At 42.5% G+C, this 18,187-nt stretch overlaps 1 protein-coding gene across 5 annotated transcripts in view; it reads left to right on the forward strand.

Annotated features, from left to right (window-relative positions):
* Window positions 1–18,187, forward strand: part of ANO3 (anoctamin 3) — a 368,385-nt gene that overhangs the window by 244,193 nt on the left and 106,005 nt on the right. For all 5 annotated transcript variants that reach the window (XM_069965762.1, XM_069965764.1, XM_069965763.1 and 2 more), the window contains exons 3-4: window positions 1,627–1,751; window positions 2,793–2,849. In XM_069965762.1, coding sequence (XP_069821863.1) covers window positions 1,627–1,751; window positions 2,793–2,849 — 182 coding nt within the window. The remainder of the gene's footprint in view (window positions 1–1,626; window positions 1,752–2,792; window positions 2,850–18,187) is intronic.

The following is an 18,187-nucleotide window of genomic DNA, read 5'->3' on the forward strand; positions in this document are numbered from 1 at the left end:
GCCGCCGGGCGGTAATTTGTTCCGATGCGCCCGCCGTTAAAAGGCGTACGCATTGGAATAAAGCCCATTGGTGGCCGCCGTGAAAAGGCAGCATGGCGGTCACTAAGGGGTTGAGGTTAGAGATGAGCGAGCATGCTTGTTCGAGCTTGGTACTCGTTCGAGTATTAGGGTATCTGATGATTTCTCTCATCTCATTTCTCGGATGAGCATCTCGCAATACTCGACATAATAGCATATTCCTCTTCCTGCATGTTTGGTTTTTTTCCAGCCAGTCATCATGCAGGAGAGGCATTGGGAGCTCCTGGCATCACGTTGGAACCCTACATGTGAATAGCAGCGATTGGCTGGCCAGATCAGATGACCTGGGCATATAAGGTCCCGCGATGCTCGCGTCAGATGCAGGCTGGAAGAGATTAGGGAGAGAGCCGCTGTCTGTCAGGGACAGTGTTAGGCAGGGAATTAGTGTGAGGTTAGGCAGGAATCCGACACGAAGAACCCAACAGTCCTTCTAAGGACTTCAAATTTTTAAAACATATTTCTTTTTGCTACTCTTCGGTGCTGGCTTGGACTTGTAGTTCAGCTGTCAGTAGTCAATTTGTCCTGTTGCTGTCATTATTTTGGCTGGTTGGGATCTGTAGTTCAGCTATACCTAATCTCACTGTGCAGTGTCTTGTACAACGGGTGCCTTAAAAAAAACAGCACCAGTTACACACATACTCTATATGACTACCCCCAAATCTGATGGTGTAATGGTGCAATTAGGCAGCCCTAGAGGCTTCCATGCATGCTGCCCCTGCTGTTTCCTGTCCATTTTCGTATTGTTTCCATCATTGTTTCCAGATTTTCAGGCAACCTTCCCTGTGCAGAGCTTTGGTTCCCTGCAAAAATGCTCCAGTTACCCATTGACTTCAAAGAGGTTCATTACTCGAAACAAGCCCCCGAGCATTGGGAAATATTTGCCTCGAGTATCAAGCACCCGGGAATTTTAGCACTCGCTCATCTCTAGTTAAGGTTCAATTGCAGCATTAAAACAATCCTGAGAATAGTCTGTGCATGTTCAAAAGCAATTACCTACCACAACTTACTGCTTCACAAATTATTATTTCAATAATCGTGAGCGCATACCCTCATTATTACACCTCACTATTTTATGCCCATAAAAGCGTAATTATCCATAAAGAAACCTGTAGGTAATTAAAAGGAAAATACTGAGGGGGGTACTGATTCTCATTGAGAGACCCAATGGTGTATTGAAGCTTATCTTCAGGCAATGCTTCATGGGAAAAAAGTATGCAAATGAGTTCTCCTTAAGAAGAGTAAAAACTGTCCCAGTGAGGTGTTTTACTAGCTATAGATACATAGGGTGTATGGGGTCAATAACAAAACCTAGTGGTGTATAGATACTTGCGTAAATTGTAGGGTTAATTTCTTTGTAAGGGATGATAAGGTTTTATGGTGACCCAATTACAGATACTACAATTACAACCACCTACAGCACCAGGTGCAGCCCATGGACATATGTGGTGCTGTTACTGAAAAATATATATATTTTTTTCTTATCCTGGACTTCTTTAAGGGTTAATAACACTTAACCATAATTACGTAAACAATTTGTTCCCTATTCAGATTCCACAAAAGATACGTACACAGATGACTCCGAACATGGAACGTACGACTGCCGCACAGATCAATCTCTGCTCATTCAGCACAAACTTAACAGACAGAAACAAGCCTCTCGGAAATCTCAGAAGGTAATCCAGAATCATCATTCCCAATCAATATGTAGAAGTTTCACATTCTGAACACACAATTTATGTACAGATAGCCATCAATTATGTCACAGCATCAATGGGCAGAGGGCTACTCATTCAATGACAATAACTTGTTATACCCAGCATGACCTGTAAAATGTATTACCTAAAAAGAATAAAATTGGATTACAGGTTTTGCTGTTCCCTAAGTTGAAATAAATCACCTAACTATTTCTTTGGAGAGTCACTACCTTTTTTGGATTTTTATATACCGCACGATTGGACCCTTAGTGCAGATAGACAGAATAGATAGATAGATAGATAGATAGATAGATAGATAGATAGATAGGAGATAGATAGATAGATATCCAATGCAATACTGAGCAGCACACTTTAAGGTAGATGGTGCCAGCGGATGATCCCGACCAAGGATACAGGCAGCTAGTTCAATAGAATATATCCGCAGCACACAGAGTAAAGTGCAAAAAAACTGGTGTGTTTATTCCATAAGTGTTAAAACAAAACACAGCATATGGCAAGACGCGACGTTTCGATGAACTCCATCATCTTTTTCAAGCTTGAAAAAGATGATGGAGTTCATCGAAACGTCGCGTCTTGCCATATGCTGTGTTTTGTTTTAACACTTATGAAATAAACACACCAGTTTTTTTGCACTTTACTCTGTGTGCTGCGGATATATTCTATTGAACTACATAGATAGATAGATAGATAGATAGATAGATAAAAAATTATGAATAGTCCGGTCAAAACTCAAACTCAACTCAAAAACATCAAAACATAGTGATAACATGATAACATGCAGCACAGACGTGTTATCAAGCTTGAGAAAAGACCACTGCTGTGGTCAGAAACGTCGCTGTTTTATTTTTGGGATGTGAATAAATTTTCAACGTTTTTCACTACCGGAGTGCCACTGCTTCTTTTTGGAATAGATAGATAGATAGATAGATAGATAGATAGATAGATAGATAAAAGATGTCCTGCATAATATACCTGTATCAATGATGTGATCTGTTTTAGTGTAAAGAAGATTCAATGAGTCGAGAAAAGCAGAAGTTCCCAGCACGCACAGATTCGGTATGGATACATTTCTTATTTTATTTATATTTTCCAGGTGTTTATATTGATGTCAATTCCTGTAAATTGTATTTTTTTCTTATTAGTTTTATGAAGTGTCAGTATGTTGTGTTGGCTGCTGACATGTGTATGGAAAGTGTATATCCAGGCTGACCTGCTTCTGTTTAGGCCGTCATCTCCTCAATGCGATGTTCAGTTATTCTGCAGTTATTTATTTTGTGTATGCCATCATCTCCCTCCTCCTCCCTACTCATTCTAGCACTTGTTTATCTCATATACAATAGACTGTCTGGTCAGTTCACTACCTAGGAGCATCTGTGCATTGATCTGCATGTTTTATGGAATAGATGTTTCTGCATCTACAGTAATCTGTTCTTGGTTTTGTTTGATTGGTTCATTGAGTATTTGCTTAAAAATCCTTTTAGTGAAAAATAATAATTCATCCATGACTCCTTTAAGAAAACTATTTAGCTTCATGGAGCTGTAAGCGGACTAATAGTATCCATTCAGTGTCAAAAGCACGGAAGACTTTGACCTCATTACACTTTAAAGACATTTACTTGACATATGAGAGGAAGAGCTGAGCTTGCATATGCTGTATGTTGTATAGTAGTGGAAGCACTTAACCAGTGGAGGATATGACAACTTTAAGACCATGTCTGGAGCTGACTCAGTACATGTGTTTAAAAAGGTTACCTATGTAGGTAAAAACATTTTCATATATACCCAAGTAGTCAAATGTAGTGAAAGTCGTTGCCCTTGCGGTAAAAAAAAATAAAAAAAAATAAGTAAGCAAAGCAAGTTAAAAAAGTTTGTACAGCAGTGACCAACTGATTGGCGCAAAAGGAAATTCTCTAACACAAGAAAAGATCACTAGTGTGGGATCACTCTGCAGATACCTGGCTGTGGGGAGAGTGACAGAGCAATGCAGTGAAAAAAGAAGAACTGTGTTTGAGCAACTGAAAAATAACATCCGCTGTTTGCAAAAGGCGTCCGGATATAATTGTCATGATAATTATTTTGACGTCTGCACAGACAACGTCCATGGTTTTATACACTGTGTGCTTTGGACATCCGTCATTGCATTGACTTCAATTGCGGCAAAAAGGGCGTCTTTTTAAGCCCTTTACGTCTGCAATCTGTATATATACGTTTCTGCTGCACATAACCCGTGCTGTAGGAATGTATATACAGTATACATGACTGACAGGGTATTGATGTGAGCGGGAGCGCTACAGAGAGAGCGATCCCGCTCACATCACTGAGTCTGCGGCCGGAGGTAATGTGAGTCAGCTGTGATCCCGCAGATGACTCTCATTAACCCCTTAATTGCTGTGATCTAAAGCGATCATGGCATTTAAGGTTCTAAGTGACAGATCAAGCATGTGCTGCTGACAGGGGGGGTAAGCTCCTTACCTCTGTCCTATCGTTTTCGTAGATCCTTGTATAGAGTCTGCTCTCAGGCAGGCTCTATACATAGATCGCTGATAACACTGATCTATGCTATGGCATAGCATAGAACAGTATATGTAATCTAATGATTGCATATTTTACAGTGATAAAAAGTGTAAAAAAAGAAGTGTAATAAAAAGTTTTATATAAGTATTAAAAAAAAACCTTATAACACCCCCCCAATAAAAGTTTAAAAGATCCCCTTATCCATTTTAAAAATATAAATAAATAAAGCAACATATTAGATATTGTAGCGTGCGGAGTTATCTGATCTATTAAAATATAACATTATTGTTCCTACACGGTGGACGGCGTAAATGGGAAAAACTGCTGATTTTATTAAATTATATATCACAAAAAAAATTATAAAAAGCAATCAAAATTTTTCTGTTACACCAATATGATATTAACCCCTTCATGCTGCAGCTAGTTTGGGCCTTAATGACCAGGCTAATTTTTCAAAATCTGACCTGTCTCACTTTATGCTCTTATAGCCCAGTGATGCTTTACCGTATGCTAGCGATTCTGAGATTGTTTTTTCGTCACATATGGCACTTTATGTTAGTGGCAAAATGTGGTCACTACTTTGTGTGTTTTTTGTGAAAAACATCAAAATATCATGAAAAATTTAAAAAATTTGCATTTTATGAACTTTGAAATTCTCGGCTTCTAAAAAAAGAACGTTGTAGCACATAAATTAGTTACTAAGTCACATTACCAATATGTCTTCTTTATTCTGGCATAATTTGGTAAACATATTTTACTTTTTTAGGGTGTTATGGGGCTTAGAAATTTATCAGCAAATTATCACATTTTCGTGAAAGTTTACGTTTAGATTAAAGTTTCTCATTTTCCAAAGGAACATGGGGGAAAAAGCACCCCAAAATTTGTAATGCAGGTTCTTTTGAGTACAACGGTACCCCATATGTGGGCGTAAACCACTGTATGGGCACACAGGAGGGCTCAGAAGGGAATGAGTGTCAATTAGCATTTTCAATGCAGATTTTGCTGCCGAAGTTTCCGAGCGCCAGATGCGTTTGCAGTGCCCCTGTAGTGCCATCAGAGTAAAATCTTGCCATAAGTCACCACATTTTGGAAAGTGCACCCCTCAAAGTATTCATCTTGGTGTGTGGTGACCATTTTGACCACACAGGTATTAGAGGAAAGTATTCAAAAGTAGACAGTAAAAATGAAAAACTCAAATTTTTCCAATATTATGTTCTTTTAGTTTGAAATTTCTCAATTTTATGAGGAACAAGAGAAAAAAAGTACCCCAAAATTTGTAACGCAGGTTCTCCTAAGTGAAAAGTTACCTCATATGTGGGCATAAACCACTGCATGGGCATACAGGAGGGCTCAGAAGGAAAGGAGCGCCAATTAGCTTTTTCAATGCAGATTTTGCTGAAGAAGTTTCCGAGCGCCAGGTGCGTTTGCAGTGCCCCTGTAGTGTCCGCAGAGTAAAATCTCCCAATAAGTCACTCCATTTTGGAAAGTGCACCCCTCAAAGAATTCATTTTGGGGTGTGGTGAGCATTTTGACCCCACAGGTATTAGAGGGAAGTATTCAAAAGTAGACAGTAAAAATGAAAAACTCGAATTTTTCCAATAATATGTTCCTTTAGTTTGAAATTTCACGAGGAACAGGAGAGAAATGTCACCCCAATATATGTAAAGCAGGTTCTCCTGAGTAGAACGGTACCCCATATGTGGGCATAAACCACTGCATGGGCACACAGCCGGGCTCAGAAAGAAAGGAGCGCCAATTAGCATTTTCAGTGCAGATTTTTCTGAAGACGTTTCTGAGCCCCAGGTGCGTTTGCAGAGCCCCTGTAGTGTCAGCAGAATAGATTCCCCCCAAAAGTCACCCCATTTTGGAAAGTGCACCCCTCAAAGAATTCATCTTAGGGTGTGGTGACCATTTTTACCCCACAGGTATTAGAGGAATGTATTCAAAATTGGCCAGTAAAAATGAAAAACTCGAATTTTTCCAATAATATGTTGGTTTAGTTTGAAATTTCTCAATTTGACGAGGAACAGGAGAGAAAACGTACCCAAAAATCTGTAACACAGGTTGTCCTGAGTACAACGGTACCCCATATGTGGGCATAAACCACTGTATGGGCACACAGCGGGGCTCAGAAGGGAAGAAGCGCCAATTTACTGGAGCAAAACCGCAGCTAGTAATGGTTATTAGAATAGTGCAGTTACTAAAAAAAAAAAAAAAAAAATGAGATTACAGGTAATGTGGGGTGGTCACGGGCAACCTGGGGTGGTTATGGGCAACCTGAGGTGGTTACAGGTAATCTGGGGTGGTTACGGACAACATGGGGTGGTCACGGGCAACCTGCTGTGGTTACGGCAACCTGGGGTGGTTACAGGCAACGTGGGGTGGTTACGAGCAACGTGTGGTGGTTATGGGCAACGTGTGGTGGTCACAGATAACCTGTTGTGGTTACGGCAACGTGGGGTGGTTACAGGCAACGTGGGGTGGTTACAGGCAACGTGGGCTGGTTACGGGAAACCAGCTGTGCTTACAGACAATCTTAGGTGGTTACGGGAAACGTGTGCTTATAGACAATGTGGGGTGGATACAGGCAACGTGGGGTGGTTACGGGCAACCTGCAGTGCTTACAGACAATCTGGGGTGGTTATGGGCAACGTGGGGTGGTTACGGGCAACCTGCAGTGCTTACAGACAATCTGGGGTGGATACGGGCAACGTGGAGTGGTTACGGGCAACCTGCAGTGCTTACAGACAATCTGGGGTGGTTAAGGGCAACGTGGGGTGGTTACGGGCAATGTGGGGTGGTTACGGATAAACTGAAGTTCTTATAGGCAATCTGGGGTGGGTACCTGTAATCTGGCATGGGCACCGCAATCTGGAGGGGGTCATTGGCAATTTGGGGTGGTCAGAGGCGCCGTGGCGTGGTCAGAGGCGACGTGTGGTGGTCAGAGGCATCGTGGCATGGTCAGAGGCAACGTGCGGTGGTTATGTGCAATCTGGGGGGGTTACATGTAATCTGGCGTGATTACGGGGAACCTGGGGGGTTATGTGCAACCTGGAAGGGTTACAGACAATCTGGGATTGTTACTGATAAACTGAAGTGCTTATAGGTAATCTGGTGTGGGTACATGTAATTTGAGGTGGTTATGGGCAATCTGGAGGGGGTCACTGGCAATTTGGGGTGGTTACGGGCAATGTGCGTTGGTTGCGGGCAACGTGCGGTGGTTACGGGCAACGTGCGGTGGTTACAGGCAACGTGCGGTGGTTACGGGCAACGTGCGGTGGTTACGGGCAACGTGCGGTGGTTACGGGCAACGTGGGGTTGTTATGGGCAACGTGCAGTGGTTACGGGTAATCTGGGGGGGTTAGGGGTAATTTGGGAGTAAACTGCAATTATTACTATAATAAAAAGTGTGTGTTTTATTTTTTTGTATGTTTGTCACTTTTTGTATTTTACACATTCATTTTCACTGTATTACTATGATTACTGTGATATTTTCTATCACAGTAATCATAGTTCAGTGACAAAGACCAAATTGGTCTCTGTCACTTTATATTTTCAGAGTTGGCTGGTTGTGGAGCGCATGCGCACTTCATAACCAGCCAGGACACCGAAGAGGAAGGAGCTCCAGGATCAGGTAACGTATAAGGGGTAGGGGTGGTGACTGGGGGACGGGGGTGACAGGGGGGGTGAAGGGCGACTTGGGGGGGTGGGGGGACATCACTTTTTATCCCCTGTCACCAATCATTCATGGTGACAGGGGATAAAAAGTGACGGGAGCACATGGTACAAGCGATCAGCGGTACATAGTATATGTAGCTGATCGCTTGTACCGGGACCCCACAGGGGGTCCCAATGACTGCCCCATGCTCTCCGCTACCTCCGGTGGCGGAGAGCATGGGGCTTTCATTCATTTTAACTTTTCCATCGCTGTGAACAGACATTAGTCGGTTCACAGCGATGGCGGCAGCCATCTTGGAAATGTTGGCCGCCGGGGGAGGGGGGTTTGTGATCGCCCTACTAGGGGGGGCTGATCTGAGGTCTGAGGACACTTATTTCATCTCCCCCCGCCGTAGATTCACGGCGGGGGGAGATGAAAGGCGGCGGCACCGGTAATCCCCTTTACCGACGGCCGCTGCTATAACGTGAATAGCGGCGATCGTCGGTTGGGGGGGGGGCGGGACGGACCCCACACACTGCCCCAACCCCTCAGCTACCTCCGGTAGCTGGGGGGATGGGGTGGGGGTCGTCCCGGCCCCGCAGCCTTATTCTCTGCCATCGCCGTAAAAAGCTGATGGCAGCAGAATAAGGACCCTCACTAAGGGGTTAATATAAACTAGAGATCATGGCATAAACTAGAGATCATGGCACAAAAAATGACTCTTCAACCAGCCCTGTAGGCAGAAAAATAAAAGCGCTATGGCTCTTAGAAGGCGGGGAGGAACATTGCATTAATTTGACCCGGACTTTTGTGCATACAAGCCGTGTATATGGTTATGCATTTGAGGCACATAAGAGGCACTTTTCCTTCTTCTGTGTTGTGGGAAACAGGAGAACAACTTGGGGTTTCACATCAAGATCTCTGCTCTGAGACTTACTGGTAGCCTACAATCTATCATTTGAGCACAACTCTTGTAGAGACAGCAAGTTTTACTGTTCTTAAACCCTGGCCTGTAGAGTTTCATGTGAATGTAAAGTACTCTTCCAGAATTAGTTAACACTTTGTTATTTTAATTGCAATTAACCCCTTAACCCCTTCCCCCAATATGACGTCCAGGGACGTCATGAAAAGCAGTGCCAGTCCCTGGACGTCATGCTTTCCCTGCCTCCCCCCTCTGTCCCTAGGTGAGATCGGGCAGCAGGAGGAGGCTGTGTCACACAGCCTCCCCCTGCTGCCACTGCCCGGAGGAGATCCGTGCTCCCCCCTGGCAGTTAACCCCATAGATGCCGCGGTCGGTGTGACCACAGCTTCTATGGGGAGATATGCTTACCCCTGCCGATCGGGTGCCTGTGAGGAAGCTGCGGCACATGCTGCTGCGCTCCCCCCAGGCTCTCTTTCTTTGTTGCTGATCCCCCCGTGTAGCCTCCCCCTCCCCGTGCCCCACCCCCCCACACACACATGGCTGACCTCTTCCCGTGGTCCTACCATTCTGAGCCGCCCCCCTGCCGATCGGGTGCCTGGGAGGAAGCTGTGGCACATGCTGCTGCACTCCACCCTCCCCCCCCCCCCCCCGTAGCCGCGCGAACAATCGCATGACTCCGGGAGGGTATCCATAGCAACCCAGACGCTTCTCAGTGCGTGTGAAAAAAGACAAAAGTATTTTTTTCACTAAAACGTTGTTCTAGACTTCCAATTTTTCATTTTCACAAAGGGATAAAAGGAAAAAAAAAAACAGAAAACATGTAGCAGTTTCTCCCGAGTACAGAAATACCCCACATGTGGACATAAAGTGCCAAGCGGGTGCAGGATGAGCCTCCAAAGGGAAGGAGCGTCAATTGGCTTTTGAAAGCTGGGTTTCACTGGAATGGATTTCAAGGGTCATGTCGCATTTACAGAGCCCTCGTGCTGCCAAAACACTGGAAACCCCCCACAAGTGACCCCATTCTGGAAACTACACCCCTCAATGAATCTAACAAGGGGTTCAGTAAGCATATGGACCCCACTGGTGAAGGGCACAAATGTGGAACAATGTGACGTGAAAGGGAAAAAAAATTTCACTTTCACAGCACAAATGTGGCCGTCATCAAGGGGTCCATATCCTCATTGCACCCCTTGTTAGATTCCTTGAGGGGTGTAGTATCCAGAATGGGGTCACTTGTGGGGGGTTTCAAGTGTTTTGGCAGCACGAGGGCTCTGTAAATGCGACATGGCGTTCATCATCCATTCTAGCCAAATCCAACCTCCAAAACCCAAATGGCGCTCCTTCCCTTGAGAGGCTTGCCCTGCACCAACATCGCGCTTTATGTCCATATGTGGGGTATTTACGGACTCGGGGGAAATTGCTCTACACATTTTGTGTGTTTTTTTCTCTTTTAACCCCTTGTGAAAATTATAAATTCAAGGCTAGACCAACATTATAGTGTAAAAAATGTAATATTTCATTTTCACGCCACATTGTTCCACATTTGTGATCGTCACCAGTGGGATCCATATGCTCACTACACCCCTTGTTACATTCCCTGAGGGGTTTAGTTTCCATAATGGGGTCACTTGTGGGGGGTTTCAACTGTCTTGGCAACACAGGGGCCTTTTAAATGCAACATGGCCCCTCGAAATCCATTCCAGCTAAATCCAGCCTCAAAAAACCAAATGGCGCTCCTTCCCTTTGGAGGCTTACCCTGCACCCGCATGCCGCTTTATGTCCCATTGTGGGGTATTTTCGTACTCCGGGGAAATTGCTCTACAAATTTTGTGTTTTTTTTTTTTTTTTTTTAGCCCCTTGTGAAAATGAAAAATTCAAGACAAGATCAATGATTTAGAGTAAAAATTTTAAACAAATTACACAAAATGTTGGTCTAGCCTTGATTTTTTTCCATTTCCACAAGGGGGTAAAAAAGAAAATAAACACAAAGCGTGTAGAGTAATTTCCCCTGAGTACGAAAATACCCCACATGTGGACATAATGTGCCATATGGGCACAGGGCAAGCAACCAAAGGGACAGAGCGCCATTTAGAGGCTGGAATGGAGGATGGAGGATGGAGGCCATGTCGCAATTACAAAGCTCCTGTTCTGCCAAGACAGTAGAAACCCCCCACAAGTGACCCCATTCTGGAAGTTACACCCCATAAGGAATCTAACAAGGGGTGCAGTGAGCATATGGACCCCACTGGTAACAGGCACATATGTAGAACATGTGCCGTGAAAATAAAAAATACCAATTTTTTCATTTTCACGTCCAAAATGTGGCCGTCACCAGGGGGCCATATCCCTGTTAGATTCCCTGCCCCCCTTGTTAGATTCCTTATGGGGTATAGTTTCCAGAATAGGGTCACTTGTGGGGGGGTTTCTACTGTCCTGGCCGCACAGAGGCTTTGTAATTGCATCATGGCATCCTCTAATGGGAAAGGCGGCCATACCTATTTAGCTGGGGAAAAGAGACAATTCTAATTTATTTGGGGGTATTAGGCCAATTATTAGTTGATAAGGTTGAAAATGACAGGTGTCCATCAAATTCAACCTGTGTTGATCCAGAGGAAGGCAAAAAACCCTCGTAAGGCAGACGACAGTAGCCTCATCACTAGGAAAAAATTCCTTCCCTACTCCATAATGGCAATCAGAATAATCCCTGGATCAATGTGACCCCTGAAATAGGAATAAGGGACAGAATTTAGACAATGTAGAACCCCAATGACGTGTGGTGCGCCTTGAAGCGATCCAGTATGCAGAGGCCGGGGCGATCAGGACAAGTGTCACACTGAAAAATGGTGTCCTTCCTGATCCCCCTGTTACGCCACACTCTGCACTTCTTCTGGGGTCTCCTGTTTTGCAGTGTGGGGGACATCACCTGGAAAATGTTGTCCTGGTGCGATCCGGGGTCCTTCATATCCAGAAGCGCTGAGGCCACTCCATGGCTGCTAAATATTAGGGCTCTATTACTACTTCTGATATTTTTGGATCGTGCCGCAAGCTACAGTAGCTCGGGCAGCGAGGGACCGGGAGAGGGGGTGCTGGTGTAAAAGTTATCCCCGTACAGGTGGTGACCTTTATCCAGCAGTGGGAAGATCAGTTCCCGAACGATCTTCCCACTAACTCCGAGGATGGGGGGGGGCATCTGGGGGCATCTGGGGTGGATTCGGGTGTCCCTTTCCTTTATACTCTCTAAGGGTACGTGCACACTGCGGAATGGCAAAGGATAACCCTTTGTGCATTCCACAGCTGGCACGCACCGGCGGACTGATGCGGGCGCGTGTCTCCGTCTGTGTCATAGACTCCATTCTATGCACGGGCGGATTCCGCTCTCCGTCCAACGTATTCATTCTTTGGACGGACGATGGAATCCGCCCGTGCATAGAATGGAATCTATGACTCGGGCGGAGACGCGCGCCTGCATCAGTCCGCCGGTGGGTGCCAGCTGCGGAATGCACAAAGGGTTATCCTTCTCCATTCCGCAGTGTGCACGTACCCTAAATCTGTAAGTGTACCCTGAGGTACGCTCACAGAGTTTGGAGAATTTCACGCCATACCGTCATCTCTTATTGGGACGGTACTGGTGGAAAAGACGTGTCTGGGGGGCAGCGTACGCTACGCTACCCCCAGATACGTCATTGGAGGATGAGGATTATGAGGATGAATGGAGGAAAGAAGGATCCCCCCATTCATCCTCACTTGCTGTTTCAGTGTGGGAGTCAACAATAGCGTATGCGTCCGATACTGAAAACACACCGGGGGCCATCTTTATACGGGGAATGGTATATGGGGTATGTAAATGTGTAGTGGTGTAGTGTAAAACTTTATTCCGTGTAGTGTAATGGTGTTTTTTACATGTTTTTTTAACATTAAGTATAAAAAAAAAAACTACGCCAAGAAAGGAGTTGCCGATAAATGCCGCACTAATGTGCGGGACTTATCAGCAGACCGTGGCTGTAGGATATAGGAAAAAAACACCCTACGCCAAAAAGGAGGAGTTGCTGATCAGCGGCGCACTTACGTGCGATGCTGATCAGCACTCAGCGGCGATAGGGTGCGGAAAAAAAAAATTGGAAAAAAAACAACTTTCTTCAACCCTATAGCTACTGATATGTGTATTATATACACTTATTAGCCGCTAGGGGCAGTAGAACGAAAATTCCGAAAAAAGACGAAGTTTGACGACGCTGGAGCCGATGATTACTGAAGGGGAAAGGGGACGCTGGAGCCGATGATTACCGAAGGGGAAAAAGCCAAAGACACGGACAAAGACGAGGACGCGATCTGAACCCGGAAGACGCGATTGGGACGCTGGATCAGGTGAGTATGGGTCAATACCTGCTCTGGACACCTCAGCTACCTAGCTGATGTGTCCAAAGCAGGTATTTAAAGCCTTCATGGGGTACTTATATCGCCGTGATCGGCCGGCCGTTCACGGCCGCCCGGTCACGGCGATCGGGACGTGGCACCGTGGCCACCATTACTTTTAACACTAATGGCGGTCGGTGCCGTTCTCGGACAGCACCGACAGCCATTGCTTTCCGGGCCATCGGGTCACCGATGACCCGGAAAGCTGCAGATCGCCGCCATTGGCTGATCTGAATTGATCAGCCAATAGCGGCGATCGTCAGCACGGGAGGGGTTAATCACCCCCCGTGCCGACAAGCAGGTATGGCCTGCTATACATTATAGCAGGCCATCTTCCCTGATCGTTGCGTGTGTACACGCAGCGATCGGGGACACCGCCGGCGTAAATGTACGCCCGTTTGCGTTAAGGCACGGGTTTTCGGGGCGTACACTTACGCCCGCGGTCGTTAAGGGGTTAAAGTAACCAAACTAAAACTGTGTTTTCATCATGAAAGGCAGGGTATAGCTCTTGTTAATAGGGCTTGTTCTACACAGCCAGATACATACCATACTAATTGGACAGTGTAAAAATGTGTAGGAAATTCATTTATACCGTACATCCTCAATAGGAAGAAAAAGTGGGGTTCTAAAGAAGCGTTTCACAATTGATATTAGCACGTCTTTGCCTTGCACCCTTAGGCTATAATCACACAACGTCAAAAATAGAGAAAAGGCGTCCAAATTTGATATTTAAAATAACGTCAGTTTTTGACGTGATTTAACTGACTGCAATGGCAATGCATTGACGTCAATTAGAAGCACACGTCCAATGTGCACAATGCATTAAATAATGGATGTTTTTATCGCGGACGTCAAAATAATGAACATGATCATGATTTTCGGAAGTCTTTTGCAAACAACGGACGTTATATATAACTTGTTTAAACGCAGTATTTATTTTTCCACCGTTCGTCTCCGTCTTTACTTTTAAATTCAATGGACTCTTCAATTAAGCACATCCAATTAGTAACCCCAATCTAAAATAATGTGCAAACACCAGTCATTGCACTAAGGGGAGGCCAGACAGATAAATGGCGGACGTTATTCTAGACTCAAACAGAGCTGAAAAAACGTTGTGTGAACATTGCCTAATCCTGCACCCTAGCTATCAGCTACCATTGCTTCAGCAGCTCTGTATTTGGGCTAATAAAGGGCTGTCTTGCACAGTAAATAAAAAAGTCTTTTCTTATACACAGTGGGCATAACACCCCTTTACCACCTGCTGTCTAATACCTGTCTGATAAGTACTAGGTACAAAGTGCACAAACACTACATGTAAAGTGAGCCGCCTGAGCCGTCTGGTTTACCCTGGTAACCTTTTCCCGATCCCATTTCTGGAGTCCCCGACTCTCTGCTCTCCAATGCTGACTACACTCTGAGTATCTGAATTATTGAAATGTCACAAAAACAAGCATTAAACCCAAACTGCTTAGAATTCCTTGTATAAACTCCTGAAGGGAACAGATAAGGCGGATGACATATTATAATCACAATACTTGTAGCACAAGGCCTACGCTATAACAAATAACATATTAATGGGCAGTCAGACGATTTCAATTTATAACATGATAGGGAAAGCTTGTGTAACCTGTATTCTATACTTGTAGTAATAGCTCATATACTTTCTGTGTCCATTAGAAAGGTAAGATGGATAAATAAATGTATCTCTAGGGATGGAGAAAAACTCTCTGCGAATCCCATTGCAGTCAATTGTCCAAACCTACTATCCAGTTAATGGTGCAGCAGTCTCATGGCTGTGGATAAAACAGCCGCGTCTCTGTGGTTAGTGGGAAGGTGATTAACCTGCTTGGAACTTGTACAAATCTATCAGCTCTTCCGAAAGAAGTATGGAGTCCCTACATATGAATGACATGGTAGGACAACTTTTTATACATGTTTCTGTACATGATATGATCTTCAAATGCTGTCACTTACTTGCATATTATTGCATATACTAATATAATTCTTCAAATGGTCATTAATACTGAAACTGCTATCTAATATTACATTGGTATTAGTTTATTTTGGCTGCCTGAAAATATCATAGCAATAACTATTGAAATCACTCTACAGTAAGGATAATTTAAGTGTTAATAAACGCTGCATATAAAATAATATTTACAAGAACATAAAAAAAAACTATACAATATAGAATGAATATATATATATATATTATTATTATTATTATTATTATTATTATTATTATTATTATTATTATTATATCAATTGCATTATTCTATTCATTATATTGTATATAAAGTTAAAAAAAAAGGTATGTAATATTCTGGTTTAGTATAATAAATAATTCAAGTGTAAACAAAATAATTAAAAAATAATGTTTTTATATTTTTTAATTATATAACACATATAATAATATATTTATTATAAAATATTCAAAAGAGCATAAATAAAATTAAAATAATAATTTGCAAGTTTTCATTAAATTACTAAACCATGTAGCTAATCGAGTCTCATGCTGTGTATAAATTATAATGTACTGTAAGTATGTAGAAGTTGCTTCTGTATAATATATGCTAAAATGTTTCCCCCAAGCTCATCATTTAGTGCACCAAAGAATAAAACAGAAATAAACTTGTCAATGTAAAACGTCATAAGTGTCAATGTGCTGCCTCTATGATAAACATGTAAATTTGCATCTGAAGAATTGTCTTCTCCAGAGCAATTTGAAGAGCATAGCATTCTCTTTATTGTAGCTTGAAGCTCATTCTGCGCTCAGCATTAGATTTGAATAAGGTGTCCTGATAACAGGGTTTATGTTGTTTTTTTAAGAGTGTTTTTTTTTTTTTTTTTTTTTTTTTTTTTTTTTTACCAGATCAAAAGATAAATGTACAGATATATCAGAGCTACAAGTCAGAGTCATGATGTGTTAACTAGAGCTCTGCTAGATCTGTATAACAAAGAACACTGGCAAACTGTGATGTGGACATCATGGCATGTGATTTACATGAACAGCCTACAAGCCATGGCACAGGGCAGCAAGGGGGTAGGAGTGAAGGTGCACATATTCTTTAGAAGAAATAAATAATTTACTCTGATGGGCCCAAGAAGTCCAATTGTGGGGCTATGTACACTTACAGTACTTTAGGTCATTTATTTAAACTTTAGGGTATGTTCACAGGATGTTTTTACAAAATTACAGCTAAAGGGCATATACATCATTTTACCCCCATTTCACCATATGGATTGGGACTTCAGTGAATGTGACTTCAAAGGGGCACGTTATATTTTTTGAATTTATGGCCATCATTTTTCCTTAAATTGACGGCCGTATTTTGCCCATATTTGTATTTTGTGGGAATATAAAAAAATATAAATTATCAAAATTGCACTTTTTGGTTTATTATGTTTTATTAAAGTCAATAAAAAAATCATCTGGTTATTCCCATTCAGTAAAATGTTATGGTTGGAATTTTACAGTAGTAAAATTCAGTGTAAGGTCCCTTTATACTACTCAAAAGTCTGTGTTTGGTTTTGTGGGCCATTTTCATCCAAAAAAATGGCTAGTCTAAAAACTGTATAATAGCATTTGCAGAAAAAAAAATTAAAACGATCTTGAAAAATGTCTAGACTTCACACTACATTCACACTACGTATTTTTACAATTAATCACAGCCATTGTTGCAGGTTGCAACAACGGCCATTGTGAATTAACAGCAACCGATTACATTGCAGCCTATGGAACCATGGCCATAGTGTATACACCGTAGACCACTATTCATTGAACTGTGACCGTACAAAATGTTCACACAGTGTAAGGTACGGCTCCCAGACGTACTTTACATTGTTCTGTATGGCTAATTGGAGTGCGGGCAAACTCAAATGTGCCTGCATTCTAATTAAAATGAAGTGATGTTCACCTGGCTGATACTAAAGTTTTTTTTTTTTTTACACCTGTAATGATCAAAATATGGCTGCATTTTCACCTAAAAAATGTCTTAACATGTTCCCACTACATTTTTTGTGGCCATATTTGGTGACTTAAAAATATGGCTGTAATTTTAAGTGGAAAATATGGCCATATTTTGCACAATTACGGACGCAAATAAAGAGTATGTTCATTTTTTTACGTGTTTTTCTATACGGTGTGTGTACTGACGGATTAATTCCCATAGCCTTTTTTGGGGCACGTCGTATTTTTCCAATGACGGACATAATTTTTCCTCAAAATGATAGCCGTTTTTTGCCTTGATGTTCACTTTGTGTGAACATACCCTAATTTTGAAAAGTATCATTTAGGCAAACTGACGGCCCTTATTTGTAGTTGAATGACATCCGTCCACTAAAAACAGCAATGTGTTGCAAACAATGGATGTTATTTTTTAGTTGTTCACGCACAGTTTTTGTTTTGTCACCATCCTTCCACCATTTTTAATATAAAATTCAATGGACTTTTCAATTAAATACACACCCAAAGGCCAATTAGTCCACTTGAACTAGAATAATGTACCAGCAGCCGTCATTGCCCTTACAGGCTGTCAGTGGACATCACGTTTTTATTTCTAAAATGGAGAGGAAAAAACGTTGTGTAAACATAGCCATGACTGTAAAAAAAGAGCCATTTTTTACTTTTTAAAATGGTGTTTGAACATACTGTAGTGATATTCTCAAAAATAATCATTAAACAAGAATTACAATGAACAAAAACATTATAAATCTTCAGTGAAAAGCAATATTCACAGTCATTGACATTGCACATTTCAGACCAGATGGATTAATAAGAGGTTTAGGTTAAATATATAAAATAAAGATGGCTCAGTGGGATCGGGATTTAAGAACAAAAATGTACAGTTTGTGAGAACTCAGGTAACATATACTTAGCATATAAAA

This window comes from Dendropsophus ebraccatus, chromosome 4 (assembly GCF_027789765.1).
Source record: "Dendropsophus ebraccatus isolate aDenEbr1 chromosome 4, aDenEbr1.pat, whole genome shotgun sequence".
In the NCBI taxonomy this organism is placed as follows: domain Eukaryota; kingdom Metazoa; phylum Chordata; class Amphibia; order Anura; family Hylidae; genus Dendropsophus; species Dendropsophus ebraccatus.